The following is a 12,362-nucleotide window of genomic DNA, read 5'->3' on the forward strand; positions in this document are numbered from 1 at the left end:
CTTAATTGAATTGCTGTAAAAGTGACTATTTCTAAATTAGGAAGGATCAAATCTTTCCTGCTTAAACCAAAAATGCTCTTCTTACTTTCAGATCATTTTCTTAATTTTTTTTTTTTTAGAAGTATGGAAATATACAGCCCTTTAATCAGACTTTTTTGAATCACATTTTATTTTATGCCACATCTTTAAGATCTACTTAGATAAACTTTGGTTTTTCAAGTTTGGTTTTTCAAAACTGTGATTTTCAAGTATCAATTTTTTTTAATGCTTTTCCTCCAACATTTTCTTAGCATCAAGTAGAAATGGGATTTGCATTTGAAACACTAATACTCACTATTCAGTCAGTCAGGATGTTTCCTTCTTTTAATTTCCATAAATGTCAGTAAATGCCTCTTTTCACCTTTGGGTGAATAGTCAATAGAAAAATCAATTCTGTGACAAATGAACAGTAACATGATTTTACATATGAATTATTTAACAAAGCCTATTTTTATCCTAGAAGGGAAAGACTTAAGGTAAAAATCAGCAGCAAATTATTAATTTCCATTTATTAATATTGTTCATAGAAATGCATATCCACAGGAAGTAAAGAAAATTTATATTTAATTTTTAATTAGTTCATCTTATAGAAGAACTCTATTAATGACACAACAGACAACTATTAAAAATTAATACCGTGTTTCCCCAAAACTAAGACCTAGCCGGACAATCAGCTCTCATGCGTCTTTTGGGGCAAAAATTAATAGAAGACTTGGTCTTATTTTACTATAATATAAGATCAGGTCTATGATATAATGTAATAATATAATATAATATAATATAATATAATATAATATAATATAATATAATGCCAGGTCTTATATTAATTTTTGCTCCAAAAGACACATTAGAGCTGATTGACTAAGTCTTATTTTCGGGAAACATGGTATATATAGATATATAAGTGATAAACCTCATTAAGCCTTTAAAACATCATGTGTTTCCCCTCTAGATTGTGTCATACTGAATCACAAGTGGCCCCCAAGCTCTAACTTTCAGATCTCTTTCAAATGTCAAATTTAAAAATAAAAATCACAGAATAATTTCCAATATATTATTAGTTTCTCCATTAAAAAAAAAATGCTTTCGAAAACTTTTAGCTGACAGATTGACTGTGCCCTTTTCTAGAAACCTGAGTTTTCTACCTGTTATAAAGTTGTACCATTTTTTTTCCATGCCATCCCAAAGTAATACTTTTAGGCATAAGATGTCTTAGCCCGTTTGGGTTGCTGTAACAAAATACCACAGACGCTGTGGCTTATAAACAACAGAAACTCATGTCTTCATTCTGGAGGCTGGAATTCGGAGATCAGGAATCCAGCATGGTCAGGTGAGGGCTGTCTTCCAGGTTGCAGACATGTCACTGTCCTCACATGACAGAAGGGGTGAGGGAGCTCTGTGCGATCTGTGTTGTAAAAGCACGAATCCCATTCATGAAGTTTCCACCCTCATGACCTAATCACTTTCCAAAGGCCCCAGCCCCTAATGCCATCACTTTGGGCATTAGGATTCCAACGTGAATTTTGGGGGACACAAACATTCAAACCACAGCATAGGATAAGCTTATTTCATTGTTTAAGGCATCACATTCTTTAGCCACCCTGAAGTCTGTACTGACTGCCCCACTCATTTCAGTGACCCCACTCACTAGCCATTGAAATCCATCTAGACACGTCTGAATCCAAAGTAACTGATGGATCTGGGACCACCCACACCCTATGTGATTTCAGAGCTGCAGAGCATTTTTAGTAAGTTCCCCGGGCTTTATAGTGTTTAAAAGGGCCTTATCTGAATCTGTGAGATGTAAATTTCATTTGAAGTATGAGAATTGGTCCAGGGTCAGTCTGGCATTACTTAAAGGCCCTCTCTGTCTTTCCGTTCCCTGGCCTTGATGGAGGTGAGGTATCCAATTGCACCTAAGTTTCCAAAAACCAAACAAACAAACAAACAAACAAAAAAACAACTGAAACCACAGGTCTAATATACAGACATACCTCAGAGATATTGTGGGTTCAAGACCACCACAATAAAGTAAATACCACAATAAAGCAAGTTGCACAATTTTTTTGCTTTCTCAGTGCATACAAAATTTATGTTTACAATATGTGGTACTCTATTAAGAGGGCAATAGCATTATGTCTTTAAAAAACCATATACATGTCTTAATTTAAAAATAGTGTCTTGCTAAAAAGTGTTCCCCATCATTTGAGCTGGTTGGAAGATGGCACTGGTAGACTTGCTGGACTCAGGGTTGCCACAAATATTCAATTTGTAAAAAACGCAACATCTGCAGAGCATAGTAAAGTAAAGTGCAATAAAATGAGGTATGCCTGTGCTGTGATAACATTTGTCCCTTCTCTCATACATCCAGGCATTCAAACTTTAGCCCTCTAATTAGTGCACTTGGATGCATTGTGTGGGACAGAGATTAATTCACTCACTGTGGACTCCGAAGCACACCCTAGGCTTGTTAAGCAGTAACTAATTCTACCCACATCAGTCAGCATTTTTCTCACTTTCATAATATGTATGACCCTTTTTAAAAGAAAAATTGTCCTTGATTTTTAACATTTCTTAAATTATTTTATGTTAATTCAATGTATAAGTACATTGTTATATAAAATCTCTTTATACTTTTAGCTCTCATTACAGCTAATCAGAAACTGTTTGGGAGACAATGAGGAAAAACTGAGGGTTGCTAGATGGGCGGGGGGAGTGGGGGGTGGGGGGGAGGGTGAGGGGATTGGAGGGCAGTCGGTGACCACAGGATGGCCACGGGGTTTGAAAATTAATCTGGGGAACGTAATTTGGTGGTTACCAGAGCGTAAGGGGGTTGGGGGGTGGGGGATGAGGGTGAGGGGGATCAAATGTACGGTGATGGAAGGGGAGCTGACTCTGGGTGGTGAACACACAGTGTGATTTATGGATGATGTGATTCAGAATTGCACAACTGAAATCTATGTAATTCTACTAACAATTGTCACCCCAATAAATTAAAAAAAAAAAAAAAAACTAAAGCGAATTTACAAATTCAGTAGAACAAAAATCTACTAAAGCAAAAAAAAAAAATTACATCATTTTATATTATGTATGATTTTGGTTAGCTGACATGAAACTACTGTTGAAAATATGAATATGGTACTGACTCAGATTCTATGAACTTCAGGACATTTTTACCATGTCGTGCCTTTGGTTTTACACAAGTCTCTGTCACTTTTTTTCTGTTTGAACTGCTGGGCAACCTACTGTACGCTGTCAAATCAATTACCTTTTTCTTGGAGGAGAATGCCTTACTTTCATATTAAATCCATCTACTCTTTTCTCATTAATCTGTAACAATATAAATAATCTTACTTGTGTCAATCATTTTGTAAATAAAATACAAAGTCAGAAAATAAAATCTCACTGAGCACTAACTTAAAAAGTAGGTATTCAAAGTATCCAAAACACAATTACATTACCTTTTTAAAAAATATAATAAAAATAAAAATTCAAAAAAATTTTAAAAAGAACAAATGCTGATTGCTGTGGGTAGAATTAGTTACTGCTTGACAGGCCTGAAACTACATGTACGAATCTCAATATAAGACACCTTTAACAGTTGTTTAAATATGTGTATAGCCTTTTTATCTTACTTCTGAAATGCAAAGAAACCTCTAGACCTTTCATCATTTTCTTCCTGTATAACTTTCGTTAGTTTTAAATCATATGTAAATCATCATTATGTTATCAATCCAGTGTGTTGCTCAGTATTTTGGCAGCTTCTTATTAATAAGGAAGAGACTATGTTATATTTCTATAGGACCATAAATTGTGAGAAGTGCTTTCATTTAATGTTGTCTGATTGAATCATCAGGATAATCATAATGCAGAATGTTTGGGGATTTTCTCAAGTCAAAGAGCTAACAATGACAAAATCATATTAGCCCACATATATAGACACTCACTTTTAAGTAGCCCACATATGTTCCTCATGTAATTCTTATCCATGCTTTTGAGGCAGAATATTGCTGTGAACTCACTTTACACATGAGGAAGCTGGTAGACTTGCTTAAGGTTATACAACCATTAGGTGGCAAATTTAGGATTTCACTCCAGGCACACTGACCCAAGAGTCCAGGTTTGTCAACCATAGCATCTCTGCTCAAACCAACCTCAGAGTCCGTGGTTTTATTATCCCCTGTTAAACAGTAAAATTCAAAGTCATTACTGGCACTGATCTACCTCGAACTCTGTGGTAACACCTCTCCCTACCTTTTCTTTCCCCCTTTTCCAACTGGTTGACCATCTCATTTTTCAAAATTTAGATCAAAAGTTACCACCTCTTTGAAGTCTCTACAGACCCTGCTCCATAGAACTTCCTTTCCCAGATAAATGATAAAAAAGAAAAAAAAAAGTTTTAAAAACCTCCCTTTTTTGGCTCGTTCCGTCTCTAGGTTACCTGCGACTCATTCAGACACTTGTGTGATTGGCATGTCTAAACATTCCTTTAAAAGCAGGACATTTGTCATAGCCATGGAGGACAGGAGCAGTGAAATGTAGACTCCCAAATGTTCCTAGGTATGGGACACTTTACTTTCCCAGTTATAACGCTTGCCTTCTGGTTCTGAAAGGCTGTGATTTGGCATACAAACACTATTATATAAAACAGGCCAGAAAAGAAAATAAATAAGTGACTAGCTACCCGACGTGGTGACTTGGAGCAGAAAAGTATCTTCTAAAGCAATGGAAAACAGGATTTAAGTTCAAACACACCAATATGGCATCCTGATCCTCCAAATAAATCTGGGTAAAGGAGACCTGGTGTGAAGCCAGCTGACTCCACGGCCACATTGCTAGCAGCGTCCTTAATCCCCAGTCATTTCTTACCTTTCTGAAAAGAAATGACTCCCTTTCAATATCAAAACTAAAATTCTTGTTAGAAAATCATTATTGCCTTTTTAATGATAATATGTAATTTATTGGGAAATATCAATAACGATAAGGGAAGCTGTGAGCGTTTTTGTTCTTAGAAATAAATCCTGAAACGTAAAAAATGGAGAAACATTGATTTAGATATTTTTACAGGGCTGAATAATATTGCAAACACTTTTTGTTACTTAAATATTACTTAACCACCATTTTAAAATAGCCTTTATAGTTACATTTGTTTGTGATTCTAAAGATTAAAGCCGTCTCACCATCTGTGACAAATAATGATTCTTCTGCTTCACAATCTGATACATTTGATAAACCTAAATAAGGCAGATTAAACGTCATTAGTCAGGGCACACTGTCTTCATCTTCTGATCTTCTATTGTCTCACAGAGCATAATTTTTAAAAGCCCCCTGCGCTGCACTATATCGAGAGTCATGACCTATCATATGTCCTGTATTACACAGAATTTTTACCTTCCTTTAAGACACAACCTATGAAGATTCTTTGCTGCTTTTTTTTTTAAATAACGATCAATAATGTTAATATTTTAACATCTCATTTATGCCATTCTGGCAACTATCTTTATATACCTATTAGATTTTACTCAATACCTATTAATCTTCATAATAGAAAATAAAGTTCCATGGGATCTCTCAATGAAAGGGTTTATTCTGAGCATTAGTTGATTATTGCAAACATCAGTCAAATTTTTGCTTATCAAGGAAGCATCGAAAGCTCTTGGTTGTTGATTCAAAGATGGCATTCTTCTCTACTCACTACATTATTCAAGACATCAATATCCTCATTAAGAAAGTGCTTTCTAATGGTCTGTATGTATAAGTTTCACCTTTTATAATGTACTTGGGAATTCAGATAGTTTTAATAAATATTGAGAAGCTTTGAAAGGGTAGAGAACCCTTTTTTTTTTCTCACTATAGCAATGACTTAGGGGATTTGGGACATTTATGTCAAAATATCTCCCCACAAGCCTAATTCAGATCAGAAGCCACTGAAAGTCACTCTCAGTAGATCGGTGCTGCTTCTATGGAGTGACTAAATTTGTACATCTGTTCCTATTATGAAAGTCTTCGAAGAGGGCCACACCTATTATATATTTTTGGTCATTATGAAAAGGTGTTGAAAAGAGTTTAATGTTGAGAAGAAATATAGAATGGATATGTTTTATTCTTGGTATGAGAACAGAGTTGTATGCTCACACCATCCAGCACATGCCATCAGTCTATGGAAGAGCAACGCCAACGGCTGGGTGGAGATGTGGATTCCGTTAGCCTGGTTTTTAGCCTTTACTCTGCTTTGTTAGGAGGTGGCCTCCATTGTTACATTCTTTTAGTTAATTGAATACTTATTATTTCATGTTTCCCTTATGTTAACTTACTAATTATACATTCTCTCACTATTCTTGTAGTTTCACTGAAAAATAAAACATGCATCCTTGACCTATATTGCATGTTGACAGATTTTATTACTTTTTACCATTTTCCTAATACTGCTAGAACCTTAGAACCTCTAAACTCCATGTAACCCTACCTGACTTTTGTAGTTATTGTTGGCTTCCATTCTTGTTTTACATAAAATTTAAAGCCTATAAGACATTGCAAACATATGACTTATATTTACCCCTGCATTTAATTCCAGTGTCCTTAATTCTCTCTTAAATTTCCATGTTTGCATCTGGGATCATTTTCTTTCACCTTAAAAAAAATGTACACATAGGGCTTTTGATGGCAAATATCCTCACTTTTGTTGGTCCAAAAATACTTTTATTTTACTTTCATTTTTGAGGGATATTTTATGTGTATAGAATTCTAGGTTGAATTACTTTCTTCTGGCTTCCAATGTTGCTGTTTACATACAAGTCAGCTTTTTCTCTCATTGTTTTCCCTTTGATGGTAATGTGTCTTTTTCCTCTGGATTTTTAAAGCTTTTTTTCTTCTTTTTTTTGTCTTTGGCCTGTGGCATTTTTAATACGGTCTGCCTTATGTTTTTTTTACTGTTGGTGATAGTGTGTGTGCTTATCTTTGTGTGGTTTGCTGAGCTTCTTAAATGTGTGCGTTGATGCTGTTCACAAGTTTTGGAAACATCTCTTTAAAGATTGCTTTGCCACATTCTTTATATCTCTTCTACTTCTGGTACTCTTTTTATATTTATGTCTATACTGCTATTTCTTCTAGTTGCTCATCTTTTTCTCGCTTCTCTTACACATTTAATCATAGGGATTTTAAAGTATATGCTAACTCTCAAACTGGATCATCTGTGAATCTGTTTCATCTTTTGATCTTTAGTAAATTTCCTTGTATCTTCACATGTAAAATAATTTCAGGTTGTACAGACAGCATTGTGTGTACACAAACTGTAGATGCTCTAGTGATGTTTCCCATCTAAAAGGCTTCCATCATCCTCTGTTAGGAAGCAAAGGCAAGGGGTGGTCACCTTAATCTAATCATAAACTGAACTGTGTGGAGAACCAGTCTACCTCTGGTTCTCCTCTAATCCTCCGGCTGCACCCTCCTGAGCTTTGATTGAGAACCTGTCAGGTCTTTGTTCCTTAGCACTGAAACATTATAGTAGCTCCCGCTCTGCATTTCAGAGCTCCTGGCCCCATTTTCCAGTCACGTGCCCTACTCAGATTTCAAGCCTGTAAGTCTTGAAGATGAGACTAGTTAGGTGCTTGAGGTTATCATCTCCCCTATTTTTGCTTCTGCAGCGTCTCTATCATTGTAGATTTCATTCTAATTTTTATAAGTTGTTGGCCCAAGGCACCATTTATTCTTACAATTGAAGAACTTAACAAATTTCCCTTGGGGAAAATGGCCATGCCTTTGAGGGTCCTCAAGTCTCCAATTTGTGTCACTAGTCCCATGCACCTGCAAAATATCATATGGTTTTTCTTTTCTTTCACTCAGAAAGATTCTCTCCATCCAGAATTTCAGTTTCTCTAGTTCTCAGTTTTGCCAGAGGTTTGTGATGTTTTAAAATGATTTTTGTAATTTACCCCTTTTTTATCATTTTTGTGATGGAAGCAGTAACTTGCCAATAGCCTATGCAGAAGTAGAAGTTCCTTGTTTTGTTTCTAAGTAGATCAATATGAAGTTGTGTTAGTTAGGAAAGATGGTATCTCAAGGAAGTTTTGGGAAAATAATCAAATGATATGGTAGAGGTACCGTTCCATCAATTAAATATTCTCTCATAAAAATAAATCCAATAACAGCATTTTCATAAGTTGCTATTATATGCTGGATGTATGCCGAGGAACATATATACAGATATTCATTATTCATAGAGTTAATGACACTATAATCAACATTGCATACACTAGTGGAGAAAATAGAGGAACTGAAATACATTAGTGGAGGAAACATACAGATTTCACTGAAATTCCATTCAGAAAATGAAGGGAAATGGGAGATGGTACAAAGACCCTGGTCTTTAGCACGTATCAGATCCTGGACACCAACTGTTAAGTAAATGATAAGCACTGTAGAGTAATAGTTCAGAGGACAGACTCTGGAGTAGGCCTGCCTGATTCCACCATTTTCTGTTTGACTTTGGGCAAATCACTTAGCTTGTCTGTGCATCAGGGTCGTCATCTGCAAAATGCTAACACTACTTAATAGAGTTCTTAGCAGAATCGCATAAGTTAACATTCTAAGGTGCTTAGAGAAATACTTAGCACATATTTAGCACTCTAACGTGTTTATTAAATAAATAATTTTTATGGACATCCTCCACCCTGTTTTCTTGGCTCACTTCCCTGACAATAGAAGCAATCTGGCCTCACAAAAGTCTTCCCAGCAGGAGAATGCCTCATTTCCAGGTTATTCTGGTGCAGTCCTGGACACTAGCAAAAAAATACCCTTGTAAGTGGAGTGTGTTGCTTTAGCAGCTCACTTTCTGTTGGTGCCTGTAAGTTACTTCAGGGATTGGGCAATCCCAGTCCTATTTTCCACACTTAGGGTTTTTTTGTTTGTTTGGGTTTTTTTAATTTTTTTTCCCTGTCTGTAAACTCAATTTTGGGAAACTCCTTTTGCTAAAAACCAGCTCTAGAAATCTACTTATACTTTCTGGATATGGGTTTGACCTCCTGGTTTCTGAGTTATAACACCATGTCTCGATGTGTTGCCCATTTCCTTGATTCTAGCCTTCAAAATCTTCTTCCCTAAGTAAACAGTAGGCTCAGGTGTCTGGGTGAAGGTGTTGGTTTTAGAATTGTCCTGGAACGCTGACTACCCATGCTTCTTTCAAGTGCCTGTTTTCACATAAGAGCCAACCACATGTGTCCTGCTTTGATTTTTTCTGTTTTGATGAAGAGGATGGAACTGGCCCTGAAACAAAGTAGTAGGTGCTTTGGAAGGTGGGAGGAGCCCTCTCATGTCCTCTGACTTCTCCCCCAGTATTTCCACTTTCATTTATTGTCCATGTCTCATTCTTTAAAACCAAAATACTCACTTTTAAAATGATAGAAAAGTCGGTTTCTGCAATGTCCAGCTGTTATAGATTGCTGGGTACTGGCAAAAGGGGAGCCCATCGCAGTGTCACCTGCTTGTCCTGAAGTGGCCCAGCTGCCATCAGAGGACAAGCTCAGTCTCCAGGTGTCTCTCTTCCAATGCGCTAAGGAAGCGAGAGGAAGTAGCTGATACTTGCGCACTTTGATGCTCTCCTGCAAAGGTCCCTAAAATTCCCATCTCTGCAGTCTCAAGGTCTGAGAGAGCACACAGCTGCCAGTTTAGATCACTGCTTTGATTGACTGCCACCACATAGCACATGCACCGACACCCCAGTGAAGTTGCAGGTGTCCTCAAGCGCAGCTCCTCTGTCTCCACTGAGCCTGTTTGATGTTTCAGTGGCTGTCCCTTGCCACACCTATCTCTTGGAAACAGTTTCTATGTTAGTGTAGTCCTCTGTTACCATTGACTATAAATGGGTCCTGTTGAGTAGAGGTCCATCCTTGGGCTGATGCATGGTGGGCAGAGTGGGGTCATATTACCTTCAAAGATATTAACTAGTAACTGTATGTAAATGGAGGAGTGGATCCTAGAATGGGGTGAAAATTGAGAAATCCGAAAATATCAGACAGAATTATGATTGTAATAAATTCAATGGAGAAAAAGTACACGATGTCATAAGAATGTATATAATAATAGAGGGCAAAGGGCATTTGAGTCTCTATTGTATCACCTGGAGGTGTGTAACGTGTTAACCCGTGTACCTATCCTAAATGTTTTGTTCCACTCATCATCCTAATTCAGCAGCCCACAGCTGGCCTGGCCGGATGCCATTTGCTGAGTGCCTGGAGGTTGTGTAGGGAATTCTTGGTATCTCTTTCGATTCCACTCCAGCCCCTTGGCATCCAGGTGTTGCTATTCTACTTCTCATTCACAATATGTATTTGGTGCTGCTCTTTTTGTTTCCCTCTTCCCTCCCACAGGTAATCCATCAGCTGAAGCTCTCAGAGAATGAAAGTGTGGCCCTGCAGGAACTTCTAGACTGGAGGCGGAAGCTCTGTGAGGAAAGAGAAGACTGGCAGCAAATCCTGCAGCACTCAGAGCCCAGAGCACCTCCCCCACCTCCTTGCAAAAAGCCAACTCTTCTGAAGAAGCCTGAAGGGGCCTCCTGCAGCAGGCTGCCTTCTGAGTTCTGGGACACGACTATTTGATGTGGTCCGAATTGCAGACTCACAGCATAAAACTGCCTACAGATTCCAGACTGCAGTGACAGAAGGCTGCCTCTGCTACATGCTGGGTGCTTTCTCCACGCATTTACACAGAAAAGCACAGGACAGAGAAGTTAAATACACCAGATTCCGTGTGTGTGTGTGTGTGTGTGTGTGTGTGTGTGTGTGTGTGTGTTTTCTTACCCGTTCTGTGGGGATACACTCTGATTGTCAGGCTTCGTGGTTATAGGGCCATGCTACCCCTTGGTAGTAAGAGAAAGGCCATGAACAGTGTGGATGAAGTGAGAGAGGGAAGAGTCGTGGAGGAGAGGAAGGATCCATGCACACTGTACACTTGTTTTTGTGTGTCCGACCACATGTTTATTGTACTCCGATCGTTTTACTATAATACACTCTGCAGGACATATGTTTTATTTCTTTGTAGGCGTTATGTTTTATTGGAATTACAAACCTGAAAATTATTTACATGTTTATTACTGTATTTTATAACTTTATGCAGTTGGTGGTGCTCCCTTTCTTCAAAATACAGATTTAAAAAAAATCATTTCTAGATTTTTTTTTCTTTTACATACCATTTTTAAACCGAAAGTACCTAAATATTATAGGACTATGTTGTTGTTTTAGCTTCGCCCGTGTTAAGCCCTGCAAACATATGGACCAAGTCGCACGCTTTGTTTCATTCATTGATTAGGAGGCAGTTCCTTCCTATGCCCTGTATTTCTGGATATGGGGGTTGTGAGCTCTAGTTAAAACTCATCTGCCGACTTCACCATAGGTTACAGGAAATTTTGCATCACTCCACATGTATGGCTTCCAATTCATGGCTGGTGGTATGAAAGGGTCATATCCATTCCAAGGTCTTCACAGTACAGATAAGCACGCTGAGGTTTACTGGCTTGAGCAGTAATACTACATAATAAGACAACTGTCCTCTCAGAGCGCCACTGCATGGCTCACCTGCTGTATACCCTCAACCCTCCTGTAATGCAACTGCCTTGTTTATTGATGTTCTTCTGTTGGCTGCCAGGGAGTTCTGAGCAGTGGCATCAGACTCTCCATCATGTCTTGCTACTCAGAACTTTTTATTCATACCAGCCTTTGAAAAGTTACTGTGCCAATAAAAGGGTACAAATATGTGCTTCTGTGGTTCTATGTATTTATTGTTGTTGTCTTCCATGAATGCTTCTGTTTCCTGAGAAGTAGGGGCAATTAAGTGATCTCATTCATCCAGCCTCCCTTCATGTGTTCTTTTCACAACATTTTGCAAGCTTCGGGGTCTAGTGGCTTGTTTTCAAATAAAGCTTTCGTGGTTATTTAGATATAATTATGTAGGCATCTGTCAGTTTTAGGAATAATATGCTCATTATTTAGGAATCATAATAGGCCAACAGACCAGGGGATGGCTGCCATTGAAGAGAGAGTTTGTCATACTCACAAATCCCACACCGTGCCACGGGGAGTCCACATGGAGAGGCACCTGGGTTGGTCGGGAGGCAGCAGGAGTGAGGGAAATAGTGGAGTAAGGTTTTTTTCATGGTTTCACGGGAAGGAATGGGTGAGGTGGGGTAAGCAGGCATAGAATGGATGAATTTAAATAATTTCAAAAGGCCCTGGGGTGCAGAGGCTGACCCTGGTTAATGGATACCTGGCCCTGGGCAGGGTGATGGGCACCTGGAGTGGGAGAGACCAGTAAAGGGTGCGGTTAGGGTGTGA

The 12,362-nt window shown here is 38.1% G+C and overlaps 1 protein-coding gene across 3 annotated transcripts in view; it reads left to right on the top strand.

Moving 5' to 3' along the window:
* The window catches only part of MYO16 (myosin XVI), a 550,393-nt gene extending 538,626 nt beyond the window's left edge, over positions 1 to 11,767 (top strand). For all 3 annotated transcript variants that reach the window (XM_033105065.1, XM_033105062.1, XM_033105063.1), the window contains exon 35: positions 10,404 to 11,767. In XM_033105065.1, coding sequence (XP_032960956.1) covers positions 10,404 to 10,631 — 228 coding nt within the window. In that variant the 3' untranslated portion in view covers positions 10,632 to 11,767. The remainder of the gene's footprint in view (positions 1 to 10,403) is intronic.
* Positions 11,768 to 12,362: the final 595 nt, after the last annotated feature.

The sequence above is a fragment of the Rhinolophus ferrumequinum genome, chromosome 4 (assembly GCF_004115265.2).
Source record: "Rhinolophus ferrumequinum isolate MPI-CBG mRhiFer1 chromosome 4, mRhiFer1_v1.p, whole genome shotgun sequence".
In the NCBI taxonomy this organism is placed as follows: domain Eukaryota; kingdom Metazoa; phylum Chordata; class Mammalia; order Chiroptera; family Rhinolophidae; genus Rhinolophus; species Rhinolophus ferrumequinum.